Raw genomic sequence first — 27,172 nt, 5'->3', positions numbered from 1 at the left:
GGACAATCTGTATTTCCCCAGCCCTCGCTATGAATTTAAGTTCAAGCTTATGGCCAGTCAACCGCAGCATACAGCTAAATGAAACATCGTTCCTCTGGAAAGAATTTGCCAAACACAATATCGAGTCACACACAGCACATATCGTTACAATCCAGCACATACAGTCACAGAATAAATATTAGCACAGGTCCCTGAGTGACATGGTGTGAAGTTTGTCAGGTTGACAAAAAGTACGAGCTGCATGTTTATGTAAGACAGTATAATGTTACTGGCATTATTATACTAAAACAAGCAGTCATATAAATATGTAAAACAGCACCAATAAAAGATGAAGAGTGAGCGGCAGCGTTGAACTCGAGACTCTGGCGCAGTAATAGTGTTATGCTAACCATGACACCACTGTGTCACTAATTGAGACAGCATGGGCAAATTGAGTCAAATTGCCTCTTTTCTAAGAAGCTATCATTCCATGATTCTACAAATGCATGCATTCCAGCAAGAGTCAAAGGTGATCAGAAATAGGGAATCTGCCCATTTCCCCCAAACTGCACTTGAAATTCAAGTCCACAACAGTCAAAATTATGGTAAAATCAGGAAGACAGAATGAAGCTGAAATGGAGATGGATATTAAATGCATTGCTCGTGTGGACTGCCATTCCCTTGCTGCTCCTAGGATCTTGATAGTTAATTGCAATACCAGTCAAAGGGACTGCATAACCATCAGTTAACTCTTATTAATCCAGCCTCATACAGGAATCTGTATATTGTGCGTCATTAAAAGAATCTTGCAAATAGCATTCATGTCAATCAGTTCAATTACAAACCTGGTCAGTATTTCTAAGCAGATTATTAGCACATTATCACACTGCTGTCTTGGAAAAAGGATAGATAGAATAACTCAGCAAAGAATCAGGCTGTTTGAATCACCAAGTCCAGGCTATTTAATATTTACATACACTAATCCTATGCTAATTCTATTTTACTCTCCCTACAGTCCATAGAATCATAATACAAACTGTAGAAGCAGAATTAGGCCATTTGCCCAAAGTGCTTGCTCTATCATTCCATCACGGCTGATTCTTTGTCCCCCTCAACCCTACTCTCCTGCCTTCTCCCCGTAATATTTGACACCCTTACAAATCAAGAACCTAATAACTCCACTTTAAGTATACCTAGTCCCTCATCGACCTCAGATTCTATTGCTCATCCACATGTAGGAGCATGAGAAGATAGTGCATCCACATTAATTTCACATGGAGAGTGGAAAACCAACTTACCAATGCGAATATCTTTGGGAGGAACCAGTGCACTGATATAAAACACCGTTGGCTACATAGAGAATGAGCAAACTCCACACAGACAGCATCGGAGGTCAAGATTGAACCCAGGTTGCTGGAGCTGTGACCCAATAGCTCTATCAGCTGACCCACTGTACTACCCCTAAGTCACCAAATGATTTGATATAAAAAAAAAGCCTCTTGACCTTTAAAGCTTAGTTGCAGAGTCTATGAACCTATGAACCCATTTAGCCCGCGTCTTTTCCCCAGGGTGGAAATGGCTCATATTAAGGTGATTGGAGAAAAGTGTCAGGGCTATGTTTTTTTCAATAGGGAGTAGTGGGTGTGTGGAACGTCCTGTGATTGGTGATGGTAGAGGCCAATACATTAGGGACCATAAGATATAGGAGCAGGATTAGGCCATTCAGCCCATCGAGGTCTGCTCCACCATTCCATCATTGCTGATCTTAGATCCCACTCAACCCATACACCTGGGATTCTCAATAAGACCATAAGGCACTTAAGGAACTCTTAGATAGGTATATGAGGGCTATGAAAGGTTACGTATATGAAGTATATGAAAGGTCAGACTGATCTTAGAATAAGTTACAAGTTAGTTCCAATATCATGGGCTGAAGGGCCAAACTGCTGTACTGTTTTATGTTTTAAGAACAACACCTCATTATTTTTCTTTTGCACTATATTGCTAGCGCAAAGCAACACATTTCACCTCATAAGACAGCAATAATAAAACCGAATTCTGATTCACCCCACTGTTCAGGTATGGTTCTCCTTGTCAAATAATCAACTGGACAAATTCCCTGGGCTCAAAATAAATATAACACTTTTAACTTGGCAAAAGTTGGTTCTGAGATTATTTCAATAAGAGGTGGCAATCCAGATTCCTGGCAAGAGATGAAGGAGGTTGCAGGAGTCAAAGAGAAATCATTCGTCAGTACTGATTTCCCTTTGAAAGCTTGGAAGCTGTATAATCTAGAAAGACAGCAAGATCAATGTGGCTGGAAGACAGGCTCTGGAAAGCCAGATGGCAAGATATGCATCTGATATGAAATGACCAGAGAACCTGGAACGAAAAGCAAACTTCAGAATAAAAGTTCTAGAATAAGGTAATGTAAAACAGAGCTTGTGCAAGACCTGGACCTCTGACAGAAACCTAGAATTAAGCATAACATAAATAAAATAAAGAAAGATTACCTGGTATCTAAGCATAATTACATAAGTTAGAAATCAAACTGAAAGCAACAAGTTGTTCTGAGTGGTAGAAGAGTAAATAACCAAAAGACATAGATTTAAAGGTAATAAGTAAATTGTTGGAAGCAAGAGGAGGGATCTTTCCTCTAGTGTAAACACTGTGATACATGTACCCAATAAAGCGACCACCTTGTGTATATTCGTGGGCTTCTGCTGCTGTAGCCCATCCACTTCAAGGTTTGACGTGTTGTGCATTGAGAGATGCTCTTTTGCACACCACTGTTGGAATGCATGGTTATTTGAGTTACTGTCACCTTCCTGTCAGCTTGAACCAGTCTGGCCATTCTCCTCTGACCTCTCTCATTAACAAGGCATTTTCTTCCACAGACTGTAACTCACTGGATTTTTCTTTCATTCTTTCACCATTCTCTGTAAACTCTAGAGACTATTGTGCGTGAAAATCCCAGTGGATCTGCAGTTTCTGATATACTCAAACCATCCCGTCTGGCTCCAACAATCATTCCATGGTCAAATCACATTTGATTTGAATAACGACTGAACATTTTGACCATGTCTGCATTCTGTTAGGCACTGAGTTGCTGCCACATGATTAGCTGTTTGGATATTTGCATTAACATGCAGGTGTACGGGTATAACTAATAAGGTGGACACTAAATGTAGAATGGACAATTTAAAAGGGTGGAGGAGATAGATTTACCAATAACATTGAAAACAAAACTGAATAAGTACAAAAGAAGAGCTGTGGAACTAATTGGATAGTTCTACCAAAGGGCTGACACGTGAAGCTCTTTTGGACTAATGGGGAGCTTTGGGATGCTTTGAATATTTTTATTAGCATACATAGATTGATCTTAAGAGTAGTTTATAAGGTCAGTACACCTTGTGGGTGAAAGGGGCCTGTACTGTGATATAGTGTTTTATGCTCTATTCTGGGAAAACCTCAGATCTAGAGTTGGAAAGCAATGGTTTAAACTGCTCTAATGTAACAAACCAGTAAGTTTTCATTATTTATAAATAGACTGCATTTGTTGTTGGCAAGACCAATATTTATGAACCACCTTAAAGTGCTGGTTCCTACCCATATCACTGAACCACTACAAGGCTGTAAATAATTCCAAGAGTTTGCCCAGCATCATTGGAGGAAACATGATTCATATCGAAGCAAGATGCCCTATAATCTACAGCTTTGTGAGGAACTCTTGGAAAAAGCCTTGGTGAGCTTTATCATTTCGATGGCATATGTGTAGTCATATCGGAGGGGCAGTGGGTAACAATGAAGCAGGCTGCTTTGTCTCAAGTTCTGTCAAGCTTCTCAAGCCTTGCTAAAACTATTGTCATCCAAGCAAGCAGAAGAGAATATTCCACCATTGTAGGCAGACAGAATATGTACAGAGTCTAAGGTTTGCATTCAGAACAAACTTTCTCTTTGTTACAAACTGATATCAACAGGGGAGTTCCCGCCTGAAAACAGACATTCATTTATTGAGATGCATTGCAGAGTAGGCCCTTCCTGCCCTTTAAGCCATGCAGCACAGCAATCCCCCGATTCTTTTTAATAATAGCCTAATCATGGGACAACTTACAATGATCAATTAAACAACCAACTGGTACGACTTTGGACTGTGGGAGGAAACCAGAGCACCCGGAGGAAACCCACATGGTCAGAGGGAGAATGTGGCGGATTCAAAGTATTCATAATACTTAAATTATTTCTTACCCTATCTTTCCTCCATTATCTCTAAACCTTATCTGAGCAGTGTGCATTTTCACTTTTACCTCACAGGTACCTTCCATGCTGGAATTTTATGAAGTCTTTGCTAGGCCAGTAACCAGGCATAGGTTCACTTTAGCCTGCAGTTTGTGGCTCAGGTCAGATGGGCCCATTGCAGACTTTCACTGCCTGGTACTAACCCTGCAGGGGCCTCCTTAATCTCTCTGCTACATCCCCCTCTCCCTGTGCTACAGAACCAAGAATTCACTATCTCCTGCTACAACTGTCCACCCTCTGGCTGATATCTGTAAAAAAAAACCTATTGAAGATTTAGGGTCAGGATGGGTATGGTGATATTATCAGTAAATGAGTTACTCAACACTCACTGCCTAACTCTGACATCCAGTATTTACAGAGATGGACTGATTGGAGCAACTGTGATAGTCACATTATGGGAAAGATTTGAACGATTTGGAGAGGACGCAGAACAGGTTCTCCAGGATAGGTTCAATATGTGCATCTAATGTCAAAAAATGTATACAATATGCATACTGAAATTCTTTTTCTTTGCAGACATCCACGAAAACAGAGGAGTGCCCTAAAGAATGAATGACAGTTTAAACGTTAGAACCCCAAGGCCCCTCCCCACAACTCCCCCTCCCACGCACAAGCAGCAGCAAGGCAACGATGGCGCCTAGATCAAAAAGTACAAGCATTAAGGAGAGGTTGGACTAACTCAGATTGTTTTCTCTGGACAAATGGAGCTGAAGGGCAACCTGGTGGAGGTATATAAAAACTGGTGAGGCACAGATAAGGTTGATCGACAAGATCTTTCAAATACTAAAGGGCTTTAAGGTGGGGGGGGGACATTTAAAGGAGCTTTATAAGACGTTTCCTCTTTTATACAGAGAGTACCAAGTGCTTGCAACACACTGCCAGAGGAGATGGACAAAGTACGGCAGCAATCTTTAAGAGGAATTTAGTCAGGCAAGTGAACAAGCTGGGAATTAAGGAATACAGGCATTGTGCAGAAAAGTGGGAGTAATTTGGCACCCTGGTCAGCACAGACATTGTGGGCCAAAGGCCTGTTCCCAAGCAGTACAGATATTGTAGTACACTGTTCTATATTTTGCCAACATTGATCACTTGGAAATAGTTGTTGAGAGACTTAGCATTCAATGAGATTACCATCTATTGTATTCAATGGGTGGCAATCTCACTGAATGCCAATAGACTGTCACTTTTTGAAGACACTTCTGTGCCATGAGTGAATGGTATTTGATGGCATTTGCCACTTTCTAGCCAAAGCACAGTATCTCCACGCTGTGCTGCACACCCCCTCAAGCACCCCGAGTCCAGCCAGACATATGGCCCAATTTACTATCTGGAATTGAACACTGCACAATTAACATTGACGTTTTTGATAGTCATCGATGAAAGAGCTGATGGTAACTGTGCCATCCACTTTTTGATCCAAGTTGTTAATTTAGAAGCTGCATTACCCACATGAATTCCCACTCAGCATTTCCTTTCCACACCATATAATGCCCTTGAGGACTTGTTGGCTGCCGTTCTTCTGTCAAATTGGTGCCCATTTTCAAGATTTACCCTGAATCTCCAAAAGACTGGGTTTAACTGACAGTTTAACCAAATATTTTTCTGGAAACTCTCAAAATAGCGTGTCTGATGTATTTTCACAGTCCTCTTCTCGACAGTCAAGGAGATTAGGTAGACAGAATCTTCTTCCTATTCTGATTGCTCATTTAATAGGTTATGATTGACTGAAGGGCCGGTGATGGCCTGTCCTAGATTGTGGGGGCGGGTGTTTGTGTGCATGTGCGTGTGTAAGGGGCTCGTTTTGCTGTCATCCTGTTTTGTTGTTGCTCTGCTGAACATTGTGGGCATGTGCCGGTTGGCGCTGGAATGTGTGGCGACACTTGCTCACAGCATGTCCTCAGGTTGTGGTTGAAAAGGCAAATGGTGCATTTCAGTATGAAGATATGTTCAATAAAACTGAATCTGTATGGATTTTCTTCAGGTTTACCTCTGTGAAGAAAGTATATTGTGTTATCACATTGATAGTGAGAATTATGGTTTGGGAGTTAACATTGTTTCATTTAGTGAAAGATTATTACATTTCTTCACCTGCAGCCTGATTTTATTCCAATGAGCAGTAACTAAGAACAAACTTACATCATATAGCAACTGCACTGACTTTAGAAACACACACAAAATACTGGAGGAACTCAGCAGGTCAGACAGTATCTATGGAGAGGAATGGATACATCTTCCCACTTCCTTTCCAGTCCTGAAGAAGAGTTTCGGTATGAAACATCGACTGTTTATTTGTCTCTATAGATGCTGCCTGATCTGCTGAGTTCCTCCAACCCTTTTTATGTAACTCTGGATTTCCAGCATCTACAGAATCTCTTGTGTTTATGATTTGCTGCATTGACTTTGTAGTACTTCAACTGGTATTAGGAAATACAGATTTTTTTTAAATTGTAAGATTGCGAAATGAGTTAGTTAATTCATATATGACAGTCTAACAAAGAAAGGCAATTGAACAAAATGCATGATCACTTAAATGGGGGAGAAGTGTTGAAGAGGATGGGAGAACTCCCCTATTCATCTGATCTTTACCCATCTGAGAGTAGATGGGTCCTTGGTTTAATATTTTATCTCATGACATGCTTCATATTTCCTTAGTGTTGGCTAGATTATTTGCTCGAATCTTTGGAGTGAGTTAATCCCACAATTTCTCAACTGAAAGAAAAGTGGGTCACCACCAAACCAAATGACCCAGTGGGTCAGCTACACATAAGTTACATCCTCAGTCTTGCTTGATATTCTTGGATAAAATATCATTCGTCTCGGAGAAATAAGATCATCTTGAGCCCTTTTGAGCTGTTCTGGAACCCCAAGATCACTTCTCTTAACTGGGTATTCACTGCTGATTGTGGACATTTTTATGAAAACATTGGGAAATCAATCAGCCATTTATTATGAATACTAATTATTCTGACCTCAATCTTAATTTGTGGTTCGTTTCAGGCTTTTATGATTAGATTTGCTTTGGGAACTTAGCTGTGTTTAGCCGTTGCTCTTTTTCTCTCTGACACCCTTTTTTAAAGGTTATGGACAATGAGTTTATTAATGAAATGTTTTGTGTGGTTATGGAACCTGGAATAAGAAGAGTTAGCTACTTTCCCCATCTTGATGCCTACTGTTGGCTAATGTATACACTCAGCAGCCACTTTATTCGGTATATCTGTACTCCTGCTCGTTAATGTCATGTGGCAGCAACTCGATGCATAAAAGCATGCAGACATGGTCAAGAGGTTCAGTTGTTCAGACCAATCATCAGAATGGGGAGGCAATGTGATCTAAGTGATCTTGACCGTGGAATGATTGTTGGCACCAGACCATCTTGGGATTTTCATGCACAATAGTCTCTAGAATTTACAGAGGATGGTGCGAAAAACAAAAAAAAATACATGCAGTGAGTGGCATTTCTGTGGACAAAAACATCTTGTTAATAAAAGATGTCAGCTTGGAATGGCTACACTGGTTCAAGCTGAGAAGTAAGTGACAGTAACTCAAATAACTACCCGTTACAACAATGATGTGCAGAAAAGCATCTCTGAAAGCAGATACATCAAACCTTTAAGTGGATAGGCTACAGCAGCAGAAGAACACACTGCATTCTGCTCCTGCACCTAATAAAGTGTCCGCCTAGCATATAATCTTGAATTCATTTAAATCACTCAGGGGAGAGGTGGAGGGCCCTGGGTCGAGAGTGAGGAACAAGCTGACGTTTGATCGATTTAGACACCAGGGCAGACTGGAAAGCTCAGGTACGGGCCGAATCGAGGGAGTTGATCTCAGGGCATATCAAGCAGCAGGGTCCAAGAGTGCAAAAAGACCCACAGTCTGTCCAATTTAAGTGCCGGGCCAGATCAAAAAGATGAGGGTGTCAGGGCCGGAAGAGAGGAATGGGCTGGTGTTCAGCTTGCTGCTTGCAAGGTTTACTCATTACTGCACAGAACAGAGGCCATGGTCAGCAACTAATGGGCTCCTGGATCGGCTGTGACTGGCTTCGTGGCAATGAACTCACTATTGTGAACTTCAGTTCTGAATATTATTCAGTTACTTATATTGATTTGATTTTTTTCTGCACATTGGGTGCTTGACAGTCTTCTTTTTAAATGGGTCCTAGTGAGTTTCTTTGATTCATGGCTGCCTGTAAGGTGACAAATCCCAGGGTTGTATATAGTATACATACTTAGATAATACACGTAGTTTGAACTTTGAGTTTAACATTCAGGATACAAACCAACAACTGGGGCATCGAGAAAAGCTGGGATCGTCTCCACAATCCAAGATGACATCACCATCAATTACCTCTTAAAAGATGCACAGAATCATAAATATTCACATCCTTCTGTTATTCTGCATCCCTGATTCAAAAATATTTTCATTAAAGAGAATTGATGACATCAGAGAACAGAGTTAGAAAAGTTGTTGAACCTCACAGAATGGAATTAAAATCAGCAGTGGGTAAGAATTGGGAAACCATCAATTTTAATACGATTTTGTGTTTCCCATTCACTCCATTTCTCTAGATTGCCACCACCCTGTGTTTCACTCTGTGCAGAGATGTTCTTACAGAGAAATTAATGGGGAATTTGATTCAATAAATGGAAAATTGTGATTCATTGTAGAGCAATTCCATCTAGATTTTTGTAATAATTTCCATAAGTACAAACTTTTTGTGAAATCATGACTATTCACAATTTTAAAGTTCTTACAGATATAAACTTTAAATGAAGAGCAGACTGATTACTGCAGGCACAGCCCCATAATGTCACCTTCTCTGCAACAGTGGGCGAGACAGCTGGCTCTCCCCCATACACACAGCAACTGTTAGGTTGTGGTGCGGTGCTACTGGGAGCACTCACATTAATGAGTCAGGCTACTGCAGATTCAAAATCTACCCCAGAGACTCGAGTACAAGATACAGGCTAACACTTTAGTACAGTACTCATTGACCTCAGGGTGTCAGAGATGGCAATTCCCAAGCATGGCATTCCATCAAGGTCTGTATGCTCTCAATGATCAAGGTTAGTGCATACAAGTAGATGAATTCTAAGTGTCCAGGTCTGTAGTTTTTCCTCAATCAATAGCCCTAACATGCAATATTCACGGATGTTTGTAGGATCATGCTGCAAGCACACGAATACGCTGAGAAACCCAGGATCTTTTCTAATGCAATGGAACCAAAGCAGGTGGTGTTGAGCAGCTGAAATGCAACATAGAATGGTATAGTGCAAGAACAGGCCATTCAGCCCACAACCTGTGCCAACCGAGATATCAATTTTAACTAAATCCATCCACATGCACACAATCCAGATCACTCCATTCATGTGTATGTCTAGATGGCATGTAAATGCTGCTAGTGTGTCTGCAGTCACTAGCCCCCGCATGCATTGCAAACACCCACCATTCTTTGTGGAAGGAAACCCTTGGACATCTCCTTCAAACTTGTCCTTTAGTCTTCCAGTATTTGACATTTACACACTGGGAGAAAGACTATTTATCCTATTAATGTATCTCACATTTCTCCAAAGAAAACCATACAAGCTTATCCAATCTTTTCTCATAGCTAATGCTCTTTATTCCAGACAGCAACTTGACAAACCTCTGCTACACCCTCTCCAAAGCCTCCACATCCTACCGGTTTTGAGGCAACAGAAACTGCCCCAAATACTTCAAATATGACCTAACCAAAACTCTATTAAGCTGTAATATGACCTCCTGACAATTATATTTAGTGGCCTGGCAGATGAAAGCAAACATGCCACATGCCTCCTTTAAAACCCTATGTACATATACTGCCATCTTCAGGGAGCTATGGACTTGGATTCCAAGATTCCCCTGTACATAAACGCTCCTTAAGGGTCCTGCAATTTACTGAAGAGTTTCCCCTTACATTTAACCTCTTAAACATCTCACACCTACCCTGATTAAATTTAATCGGCAATTTCTCTGCCCACATCTGCAACTGGTTTATATCATGCTGTATCCTTTTACATTTTTCTTAAGGGTGTCACAGTCATACCCCTTAGTCAAAATAGGGAGGGTCCTAATGGAAAAGAATGAGGTGGAGAGGCTCAGGGAGAGAGTGGCGGTGATTAGGACCATAGAGGTGAAAGCCACAGCTGCCAATGGCCTGTGTCTCAAATAGCCCCGACAACCAAGTCCAGCTCCTGGCCTTCCCAAGTGGCTTAGCCACTGACAGAGGAACGGGTAAAGGTGGGTTACTGGCATCATAAAACAAGTCGCGTCAAGCAGATGGGCTTGTCAGCCATGGTTGGCAGCTCATCTAGAAGGAAAACTCTGATCTCAAATCTCTGCTGCCTTGTGGCTATACCCACTCATATTGAAGGTTTTAGATTATGAGAACACTCAGTCCTCTTTTTTTGTCATTTAGAAATGCATACATGCATTTTGGGAGTAAACCCTGAGGAAAAGTCCAAAGTTGGAGTCTCTAAGGCAGTCAAACGTTGACTGGCAATTTCTGCAATGTTGCTGGTGCTAAACAGTATCAGGCTCTGCGGTTCCTTTGAATGCTTTAGCAGCGTGGAGAGGGGGAGCTTGCTGCATGGTATGCTCTGCCCTGGCTTGTGTACTGACCTGCGTACCAGGTCAGTAAGACGCAATATCCATGGTTGACCCTGACCAATGGAGGGCTTCAAACTTTGACAACCTTTTTCTTTATCTACAACTCTAATTTTTATGTCACTCACAAACTTACCAATCAGGCTATCTACATTTTTGACCAAGCCAATCATTCATTTATTCAGTTAAGTGTGGCAGGGCAGAGGTACGTTTCTACCAAAGGAGGTGTAAGGCACTCCTTCCCTCCGCCAGCCTGCAGATCACCCTTTGGCAAGGTGTAGCACCTGCTTAGCCCCCCATTCCGGGTCACGTGAAGCCATGGGGGCAGGTGGTGGATGGTCGGATGAGTAGCCAGAGCATATCATGTCCTGGTTATACAACCACTGATGCCAGGCAGACCATCTCTGAAGAGTGTTGATAATGGTGGGGGTCACTATCTTGTAAAAGCTCTGCCCAGAAGAAGGCAATGGCAAACCACTTCTGTAGAAAACTTATGGTCATGGATAGAGAGCGAAAGACCATGATCAACACATCATACAACAAGGCACATAATAATGATGATGATAATGATTAATTTATTGACATAATGCTCTTCTACCACTACCTTTAGCAACTAAGCCAATTTTGAATCAAGTCTTCCAACTCTCCATGCATTGCATGCATCTAAATCTTGAAAAGGAGATACACATTAAACAAAGGCAAGAGTTTTAAAAATGAATAAATATCAGACAAACAGAAATAATGCGACCGAACCATGCGAGAACTGAAGGAAGAGAGAGGATGACTCAATAGAAATGCAGGTGAGTATGGGTGCAACAGAATAGCATTACACGAAGGATTGTCATTCAAAGGGCAGACCAATACATTTGCTTATTTCAACCCAAGCAGCTTTTCCAATTTAGTAAACTAATCAATATCAATTTCCCAGTTGATTAGATGAGAGATTAACTTGCTTGAAAGTAAAAAGTAAACTGTGCAGTTTCAAAATCAGAGGCAGCTGGCATCAAAATGTAAAAATCTATTAACACACCACATTGTCAAGTTCTGAATTTCTCCAAAAAGATTTTATGAGCGAGTTCAGTATCTCAATTGGCTTTATATACTTTTCCTCAAGGCATTATAAAGATGTGAGTTGCTCTCACTCCAAATATGTGTGAGCTTACCCTCAGTAGTGTCCACAGGCATCCTGCCTGATCAAAGGACAGTGATGTCAAGTGTAGTAAGCCTGTGGTCAGTCATGCTGGGTATACAGCTAACCCTGGTCAAATCGATCTTTCACATCTTGAGTATAATAATGCTTTACTTCTAGCATGGTAATCTATGTGATAACTGTGAACAGATCATTAATCAGCTCTTCACCTCATGCAATGGGAGATCATGATCACACTTACTGAAGTTAAGTCAGGTAAAGCAGACCCTTAATTAGCCTATTAAAATATTCTATAAAATGTCACGATACTAGCAACGAACAATGATGCTGGCTGCATGATAATAGAAAACCTGCTGAGAAAAGACAAGATTCAAGACCCTTTATTTTCAGGAAGGTACAAATATTGCCTTCCTAAATCCCTGGAACAACGGGGACAGTGGAGGCGCCTCTACTTTTTAAAAAAAAAAGTTTGTGCAGATTCAGCATGTCATTTAAAACTTTGACAAACTTCTAGAGATGCACAGTGGAGAGCACCCTGACTCGTTGCATCACGGTCTGGAATGGAAACACCAATGCACAGGAACACAAATCCCAACAAATTCAGCCCAGTTCATCAATGACCCCCACCATCCGGGCCAGGCTCTTTTCTTGCTGCTGCCACCAGGAAGGAAGTACAGGAAGTTCACGAACACCTATTACCCTTCAGCCTGAACCTGAATGGACAATTTCATTCATCTCAACACTGAAAAGATTCTACAACCTATGGACTCACTTTCAAGGACTCTACAACTCATGTTTTCAATATTATTTATTATTTACAGTGCTGTGCAGATGGGTGGCGGGTTGGAGATACTTATCTACCAATTTTGGCGTAAGGTGTGTCTTTCCTCCGCTAGTCTGCAGGTCACCCTTGGGCAAGGTGCAGCACCTACTTAGCAAACACCACCCCCCAACCCCGGGTCAGGCCATGGGAGCAGGTGATGGACGGTTGTATGAGCAGCTGGTGCCTATCACAAGTCCTAGTTATGTGATGCCAAGATGCCAGGCAGACAATCTGAAGAGTATATATAATGGCTGAGGTTACCCATCTTGTAAAGACACTGGACAGAAGAAGGGACAATGGCAAACCACTCCTGTAGAAAAATTTGTCAAGAACAATCATGGTCACGGAAAGGTCATGATTGCCCATGTCATACGACTTTGCACATAATCAACAGACTGTGCAAAAGTCTTAGGCACATATGTATAGCTAGGGTGCCTAAAACTTTTAAAAAGTACTGTACTAATTTTATGTATTGTACTGCTGCCAAAAAAAGTATCAAATATCATGACTTGTGAGTGATGATAAACCTGAATCTGATATGGGTCTCTATTGTGGACTGAGTGTGAGAAGGGGACAGGGAGAGGGGAATCATGGTTGAGAAAAGGGGGAAGGGAGAGGGGAGGGAGCAGGAAGCACCAGAGAGACATTCAGTAATGGTTAATAAACCAGCCGTTTGGAATCAAATGGCCAGAGTCTCAAGGAAGATGTGACTGCGCCCAAGCCAATCCCCACCCTAGCATTCCTTCTCTGCCACCTGTCCCACAGCCTTGTTCTCTGCTTCATGTTGACAAATACAGTACTGTACAAAAGTTTCAGGCATCCAACGTGTGTGTGTGTGTGTGTGTGTGTGTGTATATATATATATGTGCCTAAGACCTTTACACAGTACTGTATTTATTCCTTGCTATTTTTTTTAATGTTTGTACAGTTCGCAGATTGGCTGCCTGTCCATTTTTGCTTGTGTATAATTTTTCATTGATTTTATTGTACCTATTATGAATGTCCACAACAAAATAAATCTCAGAGTAGTATATGGTGACATATATGTATATAATAACACATTTACTTTGAACTTTGAAATAAATTTCCCTCTTCATAAACCTGCTTGGCCACATGATAAACAATAACAAACATGAAATATTAATCACAAGGAGAAAAGCAATTCCATTATTTACTATTGTCAGTATTAAACACCTTGGAAAGACGTAGGAATGGAATCTATTCACAGATAAAATAGTTCCCAAGTTCTCTCTAGAGGCAAACCACACTACAGCAGAGAAATAGGCCCTTTGGCCCATTCAGTCCATACCAAACTATTACTCTACGTAATTCCATCGACCTACACCTGACCATGCCCCTCCAATCCATGTACTTAACCAAACTTCGCTCAGATGTTGAAATCAAACCCCATCCACCACGTCTGCTGTAGCTGATTTCACACTCCCACCACTCTCTGAGTGAAGAAGTTCCTCCTCATGTTCCCCTTAAGCAGTTCACCTTTCACCCTTAACCCATAACCTCTAGTTCTAGTCTCACCAAACCTCAGTGGGAAAAAAAAACTGTTTGCATTTATCCCACCTATAACTCTCAATCTCCTGCACTCCAGAGAAAAAGAAGTTGCAACCTATTCAACCTTTCCCTATAACTCAGGTGCTCAAGTCCTGGCAATATCCTTGTAACACACATAAAAGTTGCTGGTGAATGCAGCAGGCCAGGCAGCATGGAGATGCTGCCTGGCCTGCTGCATTCACCAGCAACTTTTATGTGTGTTGCTAACATTTCCAGCATCTGCAGAATTCCTGTTGTTTGCGTTTAAATATCCTTGTAAAATGGCTCTTCATTCTTACAATCTTATGTACATCTTTCCTGTAGGTAGATGACCAAAACTGCACATAACACTCTAAATTAGGCCTCACATTTTGGGCAACATCAACCTAACATCCCAACTCCTGTACTCAATACTTTGATCTATGAAAGCCAACATGCCAAAAGCTCTCTTTACAGACCTATCTAGCTGTGACACCACTTTCAAGGAATAATAGACCTATATTCCCAGATCCTCTGTTCTACTGCATTCCTCAGCACCTGCCCATTCGCTAGGTAAGTCCTGTTTTGCAAATACATTTCTTCACAGGGTCTGCACAAGATGCCTATAATGAAGAGTGAAGGTATTTGGTAAACTGTCTTATGACTATAATGCAGGGAAAAAAAAACATCTTGCTATAAAGATGACAGGAATTCAGAGTTCATTTGGCCCCTTAAAGAATGAGTAATGTTGAAAAGCAATTTCTGATAGAAATGAAAGTTTAAATCTTACCTATCAATGAGTTCAAGGAGCTGTAGGAGCTGACTCTCCTCATTTTATCGATGGTTTCAAATGAAAGGATGTACTCTTCATTGTCAGGGCTTCCCAGGGTACTGCTGGCACTACTGCTCGTACTTAGGTACCCAGGGGAGAAGGGGTTTGAGCTGCCTGCTGGAAAAGAATTGAGATGAAGGGCTGAAGACCTTTTGTAACACAAAGCTTACATGCATCATGTCTTGAATCTAAATCAATGAAAAACACATTTACTTCAGAAATACACTCAATTCATCAAAAGCCGTGAACATAAGCTCAAACCTGGAAATATAGGTTTCATTCTAACAATTGACGTTTATTTAGAAATTGAGTGCAGTAACAGCTTGTGCTGCCTAGTTACACCCATGTGAACAATTAACCAACTAACCTGTACGTCTTTGGAACATGGGAGAAAACTGGCCCACCTGGACAAAAGACACACTGTCATGGGGAGAATGTACATACAAACACCTTACAGTCAGTGGCAAAATTGAACCCAGATCACTGTCGCTGGAACAGCGACACACTAATCACTCTACCACCATGCCTCATTAATTTTCATTAATTTCCAATATTTATTTCTCCACAATGCTTTTAACTGTACCCCAAGATACCGCTGTTCATCAAAGCAAGGAATTACTGAGGTAAAATTAAGAATGCAAGAACATGGTAGCACCACAAGGAAAGGAGTGTGAAAGAAGTGGTTGGTTCGGAAGTATGATAGCAGTGTGGAAGTAGATATTCTTAAGTCTGGATGACTTGGCTTTCAAGCTCCTGCATCTTCTCCCAGATGGTAAAGAGAAAAACAAATGGACAAGGTAGCAGCCATCCTTGATGATACTACTAGCCTTCCTGAAGCAATGCATCATTAAGATCATAAGACTTAGATTTACCACTCTTTGGCAATAGAAATTCCTCATCTCTGTATTCTGAGGCTGTAAACTCTGGTGGTAGACACTCTCACTATAGGAAACATCCTCTGCACCTCCACTATGTCTATGCCTTTCAATATTCGGTAGGCTTCAATGAGATTTCCACACCCAATTCTTTTAAGCTCCAGCGAGTACACGCCCAAAGCCATTAAACTCTCCTCGTACGTTAACCCTTTGATTCCTGGGATCATTCTGGTGAAATCTCTCTGGACCAGTGCATCCTTTCATAGAAAAGAGGCCCAAAGAAAAAATGGACTGGGACTGGATGGAAGGAATTGATGAGCCTGTGATGGGCTGGGCAGTGCTTACCATTTATTCCTGGTTCCAACTATCAAGAGCAAGGCCGTTCTGATTACATGTCTCTGACACTGCATAGAACCTTGAAAAGGCAAAACACCCCATCTCTAGATTGTCTGTTCAAGCCAAGTTTCATAAGATTTAATGCAGGAATGGGGAACTAATGTGAATCTTACTAGATATTTAAATAAATTTTTAAGAGATTAGCTTCATTTGTCACATGTACATTGAAACATACAGTAACATGCGTTGTCAGTGACCAAAAGAGTCAGAGCATTGTGCTGTGACAAGCCCACATATGCTCTGATGCTTCTGGTGCTAACATGCCCACAAGCTACTAAACCCAACCCATATGTCTTTAAAATGTGGGAAGAAACCAGAAAAAATTTTCAAAGGTTCATTTATTATCAAAGTATGCATGCAGTATACAACTGAGATTCTTTTATCCAGATAACCATGAAACGAAAGAAAAACTATGGAAGTCAATTCAGAGAAAAACAGCAAACTCACCAGCACAATCATAAACCCGCACCCCCCCCCAACCCTCCCCGGATCATCCACATAGTCACAGAGAGAATATACAACGTCCTTACAGACTGTGGCGGGAATTGAACCCCGATTTTCCGATCACTGACACTGTAAAGCATGATACAAAATGTTACGCTATTGTGCTGCCCCCAGATATTTACCTATTTTGTAAATTAATTTGGGAAGTGTTAAATACAGAACATCTTGCATTAACAGAGCACTTTTTCTGACTGCTGCCATTCCAAAGTATTTCACAATTTTAAAAAAAGTAGTCACTTTATATAAGGTAGAAATCTCTCACTATTGGCAGTAACTTAAGAACGTGTCATAATTTTAAGGATATCACAGCACGAAAGAGATTTACAAGGATGGAGCTTCAGACAGAGAAACCTAATTATGAGAGAAAAAATGGTGTAAATTTCTGCTTCATGGTTACATAGTTAGTGATACTCAAACTTTGTCAGGACTGTTGGTAAAATGCCAAAGCAGAAGTTTAAATCTTTACAGGCTCCCTGGAAAAGCAAAGCAAAACATTTCTACACAATTCAAACCAGAACTTTTCTACAAAACATAATATTCCTGCGCTAGGGAAGTGTACAATTCTCTGATATAAATGTTAAGAGGAATATTTACATCTCCCTTTAGGCTCATTTGTCTTTAAGGCACGGTAGCATAGCAGTTAGCGTGACACTATTATAGCTCGGAGTATTCCAGAGTTCAGAGTTCAATTCCGATGCCATTCCGTAAGGAGTCTCTGTGGAGTGTGCGGATTTCCTCCGGGTCCTCCAGCTTCCTCCCACAGTCAAAGACGCACCGGATAGGTTAATTGGTCATTGTAAGTGATTAGGCTAGGTTAGCATTCATTGGGTTTGTTGGGGGTTGTTAGGGCCTACTCCAGGCTGTACCACTAAATAAATAAAAATGAATTAATTAAACCGAAGTGACGTAACTTTACGATTACATGACAAGACTAATCACAACCAAATGAGACTTCAGGAAAACAGAAACGACAGCTTCATTTGGAGCAGGTCACATCCACCCTCAGAAATGAATACACTGCTTTAGATGAATGAATATTCATAAGATGGTTTGAGATTTTCAATTGCATTAAGAAATTATTTATTGCAGTGGTATCAATCTGACACATTGATGATATTAATACAAAAGCACTGCAATACTTAACTAATTACTTTCATATCTGATATTAAATTTGAATTGATCAAGATCAATGTTAAATCAAAAGAAAACATCAGATATTACACTGTCGTGCTGCACACTAAATCGTGCTTACAGGCAGCTAGGGAATCTCTGCTGTCAGCTCTTTGATGTCAGTACATAACAAAGTTCTAGTGATGTGTGGATGCTTGAGATATGTGGAGTTCAAGTCTTGCTGCAGCTGACTGTCCACCTGCTGCTGCACTCACCAATGCACTTTGCATCCAGCCCCTCCATTTTATGCTAGGGAAGGCTGGCGTACCGATTGAAACCTCACTCTGAATGGGTCAATTACCCTTTGGGAAAAGGTAAATGTAACTCGGTGGACGGGCTATTTTACTTTATTTTACTGTTTTTTTTCATATTTTGCATCTTTATTTTACTTTTAATATGCATTTTTATTCTTATTTTATATTAAAGACAACATAGATGGTCACGTGATGGTTAGCATAACGCTATGCAGTGGTAGCTGTAAGATCAGGGTTCAATTGTCAACACTGTCTATAAGGAGTTTGCACATTCTACCCTGACCGTATGAGTTTCATCCCACATTTCAAATAAACACTGGATCATTCTTAGGGTTAAGGTTAGTGAGTTGCAGGCATGCTATGTTGACGATGGAAACACAGCAACACCTGCCGGCTGCCTAGCACAATCCTCCCTGATTTGATTTAACACAAATAGCACCTTCACTGTATGTTTCAATAGGTGAGTACTGAAGCTCATTTTTAATCTTTTCTTTTCACTGAGTAATTTTCAACTCTCTTTGGAGGCCAGAGACAATTGGAACCTCTTCTTAAATGTCAGCTTTTTCCTCAAATTCAGCTCTTCCTAAATAGCTTAGAATTCAAGGCCGATAGCTGAGTTAATTTGTACCAGGTGCAGAGTACTATTTTGTTTTCTTTGTATTCGAAATCAAATTGGATTTGAATATTAAGTTATGGTGACAGTCCTGGTTTTCATAATCCTCTGCCTTAAATACACCCAATAACTTGACCACCACCACAGTGATCTGTGGCAATGAATTCACCAGATTCACCACCCACTGGCTAAAGAAATTCCTTCTCATCTCTTCAGCACCCGGTGGAAACCTATATGGTCATGGGAAGAACTTGCAAACTTCTGAGAAACAGCAGAATTGAACCCAGTTCACTGGTGCCATAACAGTGTTACGCTAACCACTACACTGCCATTCTGCTCCGAGAACTATTTAATTGACTAGAATTGAACAGGAATCCTGTGGCGTGTAACTCACCTCCTGCCTTCCCAAAGCCCAACCACCATCTACAAGGCTCAGGTCAGGAGTGTAATGGAATACTCGCCACTCACCTGGATGAGTGCAACTCCATCAACACTCAAAAAACTTGACATCATCCAGTACAAAGCAGCCCACTTGATAGGTACCCCTTCCACAACCATCCATGCTCTCCACCATCGGCGAACAGTTGCAGCAGTGTGTACTATCTACAAGATGCACTGCAATAACACACTAAAGTTCCTGGGCAGCACCTCCCAGATCCACGACCACTAGCATCTAGAAGGACGAGAACGGCAGATACCTGGGAACACCACCACTTGGAAATCCCCCCCAAGTCAGTCACCATCCTGACTTGGAAACGTACCATAGCTCCTTCATTTTTGCTGGGTCAAAATCATGGAATTCCCTCTCTAAGAGCACTGTGGTTGCACCTACACCTCGGGGACTGCAGCAGTTCAAGAAGGCAGCACGTCACCACCTTCTCAAGGGCAACTAGGCCTTGCTGGCGATGCCCACATCTCGGATATAAATAAATATTTTCTCTTTTCTCAGAAATCCAGTATCAGCAAAATGGTACAATGAGACATAATCATTTCCTTGTGGATTTGTTAACAACAATCTGACCAACAATATGCTTATGTTGTGTGGCACTAAATATAAGATGGATGGCAGAGGTTCAAAAGCAACAATTTAAATCCTAGGCTCCACAACAGGACATTGAAATCTTGTTGAAAGCTGTTAGACAGCATGACATGCTACAATCCATCAAGAATGTTGATCAGGGCTGCCACTGATCTTCCAAGGATGAAACATCAATTGAGAAAGGGGCATCAAGATCCGATCTTCTACCTATATTCATCTGTCAGTGCAAGGAAACTTATAATCCTGCTTCATGACTTCCATTAATATTACAAAGCTTTCAGAAGCAACAATAATTTTAAAAATGCAGAGGCTAGAAATCTGAAAGAAAGAAAAAGCTGGAAACATTAAAGGTGGGCAGCACCCATGTAAAGAGAAGCAGTCAACATTTGAAGTTGAAGTTACTTCATCAAAAGGAACATGAGACAGCCAGATATAACCATTTTTTAAACCTTGATTCAGTTTTCTATATGTTCCAATTTAAATCAATATACAAGATATTGGACGCCACAGAAAGTTCAAAAGTATTTGTTTGCTTTACACCTAGATCTTTTTGGCAGCAATTTGACTTAGAAACTCTGACAGATAGAGGTCAGTATTAATATTTTACCACTAGATGATGCTAATATATTGCAAAAATGTGTACTGCTGCATATGCTAGAAAAATTATGATCAGTAAATCATTTATCGACATGTACTTATCGTAAAATATTCCAAGGCTTAGCATACAAAATCAGTAGTGGCTTTTCTTAAATTTGGCACTACACCATATAGAGAAATTAGGACTGGTGAAGAACAAATTCAAAAATTAATCTCAAGGTAGTATATGGTGACATATATGTACTTTGATAATAAATTTACTTTGAACTATGTTTCAAGGACTTGCTATATAAAGGAGGGAAAGAAGGAAGGAGTTGAGGACTTCGACTGCGAAAGGCCTGGATAAGAAAAACTGGGAATGTGCAAGAAGCCACACTTGGAGGTACACAAAAATCTTGGGTAGTTGTGGAATTGGAGAATAATTACTAACGATAAAGAGGTGGAAGAATTTTTAAAATGAGGGCAAGAAATTTAAAAATGAGCCAGTACAAACTGAGTTATCTCAGGAAGGCAAATGGTCAGCATGGATAACTTGGGCCAAAGGGCCTATTGAAATACTGTATAACTCTATGACCAGAACTAACAGTGTGAGAGCATGAATAAAACTTAATGCTGGCTATATCTTGATTACAGTTAAATAGGTAATATATAAACCAGATGTGTAACAAAAAAGAGACACTAGCCAGGAATGGTGAGTGACTTAAGCAGAGGTAAAAGGATTCCACAGTACTTCGTGTGATGTAAGCGACCAACACTGTAAGTTTCAATTGACGTGACAAATAAAAATAATTTTCTTCATCTTCAAAATCTTCATGTGACCCTGCCAATCACGTGATCAGTGACCGATCATTTAGACCACTATAAATATTTAGGCCTAGATCCCTTGTACGAACAGCTGGAAAACTCTACTAAAGGTAGTAGACTTAGCCCAGCACATCATGGGTAATGCCCTTCCAACCATTGAGCACATCTTCTTGAACACTGCTGGAGGAAAACAGCGACCATCATCAGGGATCCCCACCACCCAGGCTGTGCTCTCTTCTCACTGCTGCCAGGAGGTAGAAGGTATTGGAGCCTCAGGACTTGCACTACCAGGTTCAAGAACAATTACAACCTCTCAACTATCGAAGCGGATCACTATACTCACTTGCCCTATCACAGAGATGTTCCCACAATCAATAACCTCACTTTGAATCTCATTATCTCTTGTTCTCATTATTTATGGTTATTTATTTATATTAACATTTGCACAGTTTGTTGTCTTCTGCACGCTGGTTGATATTTCATTGACCCTGTTATAGTTACTATTCTATAGATTCATGCCTACAGGAGAATGAATCTCAGGATCGTATATGGTCACATTTATATACTTTGATAATAAAATTTGCTTATGAGCTTTTTGACAAGGTCCTTTACTAATCTCACTTTATTCTCCATGCATTCCCATCAACTTCTCCCCAGTTTCCACCACTCACCTATACATTTGGGGCAATTTACCGACCAACCATCACAGGGAGAATGTGTAAAGAGCAAAGAGGTCAGTTTGAGCTCAGGTCGCTGGAGCTATAAAGCAGAAACTCTCTTAGCTCCATCGTCATGCTAACCCAAGCAACATCAACCAGCTTGGGTTAGGTAGGTATACAAGCTCTTTCAAGAGAATGAATATTTAAACATAAAACTTAAATGTAACTGATGACCAGTTTTATAATGGACTTACTTAAAGAAAGCCGATTTAAAGATCACCGCTGAGCATGAGGCAAAGTTTAGTTATCTGAAACACCTTGGGAGAAGAGCGAGTGAGGAGTGGAAATCAAAACATTACAACCCTGAACCTTTTTCCTATATTTTTCATTATTGATACAGCAAACATTGTGATGGCTTTCTGTGGAAGACAGATTCCATTTACCTCACAATTTATTAGTATAGTACTTGGTTAAAAAAAGGATCCAGTACTTGGTAGTATTTTGCTGTCCAGTTCAGCATGAATAGGACTATCTACGAACTATCTATTAGACTGTCTACGAACACACAGGAACTTGGCACATTCATTATGTTCCCACATCTGTTTATCACCTTCTATAGCCAAACTTACTTTCTTCGTTTAAATTAAGATTTTGGAGAGACTTGTTCAAGTTCCGAACTGAAGTGGCCGCACGGATATTCCCATAGGAACTCACGGTACGAAGCCTTGGGACAGCTGGTCCATCACGTACTGGTGTGAAGTTCCCAGGTTCTGCAAGTCCAATAATGAAAATAAATTACTATGCTGAGGGGATGACAGAAGCAGTTATCACATCTGTTTCATTTAGATTTTCTTGCTAAAAATTCTTAATGTTTGTTGGGGTGATGCTTGTTAGATAGAGCAAAACAAAGCAAAAAAAAAAACCAACTTTAAATCATTGGTTTGTGGATTCCAAAAGGGTGGGACTTTGGAAAGTAGGGGAGTTCGTGGTTTTTTTGATCCTCTGCCCAAAGTACACTGGCTGGTACAGGGCAGGGACCAGCAGGTCAGGCTTTATTGCTTTTTGAAGATAGAAAAAAATTTCTGAAATGGTAACTAGAACATTTGCATATAATTAAGACAAAATAAATCTTGCAGGATATGTTTAAAAAAATCTGACCTACTGCGGAACTCTTGTATTTTCTTGTTTTTATTTGAGGTTTTCAGGATTTACAATTCTTGTTTTAATTCTTGCATGCCATGGTTATATTAATTAAAGTTGATGGAACTAAACGGGCTTTCTTTCTCAGTTCTTAAATCTTCTGCAGTTTTAGCACTTTGTTTAATGGGCAAAGGTATTAGTTTGTTCATTAAGATATTAAACTGACAGCAGTGTGGGACAATGATAGTAATGAGTAAATAGTATGGCAATTTATGAGAATAAGTGGCTTCACTTGAAAAGAGTTATTATGGTAGCTTAAAAAATATATAAATCTGGATGAATCTTGACAGATATGTTCTATAAAGGTTTTTCCCCCAATGAAGGGTGGATTAACATTGACAATATACAAAATTTTTGAAAATTTGTTTTTATTGTGTTTATGCCCTCTGCTGGTAAAAGAGCAACTATAATATTGTACTGGATAAATGTGATCTCAATCTGCATAAATCAAGTAATTTACTTTCAAGGATTGATTCAATAAAGGGAAATATTCTGACACATGGAAAACAGAATCCTTCCAACCACAGCACCAATGAATTTGTCCTGTTTGAGGATCTGCGCAAACTGACAAGAGTCAGTCTAAGTCGGGATTCCCAATCATTTTCTTTACGCCATGGACCAATACCATTAAACAAGGGGCCCATGGACCACAGGTTGGGAACCACTGGTCTAAGCTCTTGAAGGAAAGAAGTTGCAAGTATGTTCAACTTCATCCAGTCACGTTTATCACTTATTCTGTGTACTCCTTGACATGAAGTGAAAAATTCTAGTGTATGGGAGTACACAACCACCATGCCAACCGAGACAACATCTGAAAGTAAAGCAAGAATAATCCCTTAATATTATCAACTTTCTTGTTGAGCTGTACTTATTTCAGTCAAATAAGGGGGACCCAATTTACTATAAACCCTAAAAGTAACATCAGAATTACATGTTGAAAATATCTACCTATCACACTGGCAGGAGAGGGAAGAGGGTAGTTCTTCTCTTCTTCCATGAACTGTAATGCCACGGTACAGAAATTACTTTCATACTGAATGACAAGATGACTGAATGCCACAACCAATTCCTGCCAATTAAAACACAAAATAAGTTAATCATGAAATAACTTCAACACTCCGAACTTGTGTTTATTGCATTTGCCCAAGAAATAAGTGACCACAACAACTCTTAAGGCAGGCATCAAGGAGCATCATTCCAAATTAAACACTACCAACACAATAAATTATGCAAGCAAAATTAAAAACAATTTGCAACCTTTATCAGTAGGCGTGAGGAGCACAATTAAATGAGACAAACTCCGAAAGGAGCAGTTAAGAAGTCCAGTAACAAAATACACATCTTGTAAAGAGAAACAAATTTAAAAGCGTCAAAAGGGGAAAATTAGAAGTCTATGGAGTTCAATGACCTTAATAAATCTAAGACTTTTGCATGAAGATATTGAGTTCTGATGTAGGATCTCGACTCAAAATGTTGACACCTTTTCCCACTACAGACGCTCATTGACCCGAGTTCATTCAACATTCTGCTTTTTATTTAAATCAAATCTCGTGTTTAGGTCTCTTCAAGTGCAGCCTTTTCAAATCACAGTCCAGATCTTCTCCAAACAGACTTTAATCTCTGTAAAACTTATGTGAGAGAGCTTCTAAAGCATACTTTACTAGCTTACTCCAAAACAAAAGAAACCACACCAGTCCACAATTTTTAAACCTTACAAGGAAAGATCTAACAGGTAATCAGATTAATCAAACTGACACTCCTTTAATGAAGAAATATCAAGTTGAACTTTTGAGATCCTCCGAACGTGCATTTAAGTTTTAAGATTTGACAATTTACAACCTAATCATGTATGTTTCAATTTATCCATAACCTCATTTTGGGTTAAGACAACACTTTCCTCATAGCCTGCCCTAAAGATGCAACTTTCAAAGGATATTTTTAAAGCAATTAAAAACCACGTAAAAACGGAGAGAAAAGACAAAAAGATCACGTGTCCAATTGAACAATGTTTTACCTAATCATATCAAAGCTAGTAGCAATGGTTATGATAAAGACTGTCATCCTCAAATGTTAACTCAGCTTCTCTCTCCACAGATGCTGCCTGATGTGCTGTTTGTTTTTGTTTAATAATCTTCCATGTTTTTATTATTGTGCTAAATCAGTGTAAAATAAGCAAATATATCCTTAACATCATAAAGAAGCACAGATCACATCTTACAATAAAAAATATACAAAAACCAAAGGAACTTGTATACTTAGGATTGGATTCCTGGAATGTACGTCTCAGGTGTGCCAGGGTTAACTTACTGTTCTATATAGGAAAAAATATATAAAATTTATATTTATTTATTGTTTGTATTTGCACCCTTTTTGTCTTCTTTTGCACATTGGTTGCTTGTTGGCCTTTGTGCATAGTTTTTCATTGATTCGATTGTATTTCTTTGTTCAACTGTGAATGCCTGCAAGTAAAGGAATCTCAGGGTAGTATACTTTGATTCCTGCCCTATTGGTCTCAAGGCCCAATCAAATGGAAACAACACCACGTAATTGTCGTACTGTAAGCAAACAATGGCGGGAATCCTGAGCAAATGCCATGAGTTAATATCCTTGATATCAAAGTGTTACAAGTTTCTGAAGTGGTCAACAGGAGATATCTGCTGAGAAATAATTTAGCCAATAACTCAGAAACAGTGAGATAACTCAAAAGGCTTAAAACACCCACCTTCCTAACGACAGGACTGCCATCATTTATTAACTGAGCTAACATCATAGCTACATTGTGATCAATAGTTGTGGAATGGTCAGTTCTCTCCGCTGAGTTGCCCACAAATGTGCCCAAGGCAAAGACAGCAGAACATCGCACCTGGAAAATAGTTAATGAAAGCGCTGAGAAATAAAAAAAATTTAAGAGCTTGCCATCTTAGAATTACCCTTTAATACCACAGGATTTCATACTGATTGTTTCAATGAATCATAGAGTCATACAGCAGGGAAACAAGTCCTTTAGCCCAATTGATCCATGCACAGTGTACTGCCCAGCAAGCTAGTCCCACCAGCCCACGTTTACCCCATAGCCCTTTAAACCCCTGTTATCCATGTATATATCCAGATGGCTTTTAAATGTTGCTAATTTGCTTGTAGCCACTACTTCTGGCAGCTCATTCCAAATATGCACCATCCTTTGTGTGAAGAAGCTGTCCCTGACTTTAAATCGTTCACCTCTAATTTTTAGTCAGAGAGTGGTGAATCTGTGGAATTCGTTGCCAAAGGCAGCTGTGGAGGCCAAGTTAATGGGTGTATTTAAGGCAGAGGTTGAAAGATTCTTGATTAGCCATGGCAGGAAGGGATATAGGGAGAAGTTAGGAGATTGGGGCTGAGAGCGAAAATGGATCAGCCTTGACGAAATAGCGGATCAGACTCAAATAGCCAAATTCTGCTCCTATATCTTATGGTCAAAGTTCATGCTCTTTTGTTTCAGTACACTCTCGCTGAGAAAAAGACAATGTGCTTTCCCCTCATGAACTTATTTACCAAACGTTTACCAGAGTATTTCTCAATCTCCATCGTTCCAGGCAATAAAGTCCTAGTCTAAGCAATCTCTCATTATTAGGCCCCCAAGTCCAGGCATCATCCTGGTAATTTTTTTCTTCAGTTTTTCTAGATTAATAGCATCTTTCCTATAATAGGATGATTAAAACTGTACATGATGCTCCTAATGTGTCTTGGTAGGCAATATAATGGAAGTTTTCATTTTTCCAAATCATCTGAACAATTTGTAAATATTTAATGATGCTGTGAGAAAAAAATACATAGAAACATTATAAGTC

At 40.0% G+C, this 27,172-nt stretch overlaps 1 protein-coding gene across 3 annotated transcripts in view; it reads right to left on the bottom strand.

Moving 5' to 3' along the window:
- Nucleotides 1-27,172, bottom strand: part of rptor (regulatory associated protein of MTOR, complex 1) — a 491,598-nt gene that overhangs the window by 174,139 nt on the left and 290,287 nt on the right. For 2 of the 3 annotated variants that reach the window (XM_072241994.1, XM_072241996.1), the window contains exons 17-20: nucleotides 26,068-26,208; nucleotides 24,294-24,414; nucleotides 22,775-22,915; nucleotides 15,193-15,351 (exon numbers count right to left, since the gene is read on the bottom strand). In XM_072241994.1, coding sequence (XP_072098095.1) covers nucleotides 15,193-15,351; nucleotides 22,775-22,915; nucleotides 24,294-24,414; nucleotides 26,068-26,208 — 562 coding nt within the window. The remainder of the gene's footprint in view (nucleotides 1-15,192; nucleotides 15,352-22,774; nucleotides 22,916-24,293; nucleotides 24,415-26,067; nucleotides 26,209-27,172) is intronic. The other variant, XM_072241995.1, reaches the window with a different exon arrangement.

This window comes from Mobula birostris, chromosome 24, assembly GCF_030028105.1.
Source record: "Mobula birostris isolate sMobBir1 chromosome 24, sMobBir1.hap1, whole genome shotgun sequence".
NCBI lineage: Eukaryota > Metazoa > Chordata > Chondrichthyes > Myliobatiformes > Myliobatidae > Mobula > Mobula birostris.
This window is presented reverse-complemented; position numbering and strand designations above follow the sequence as displayed.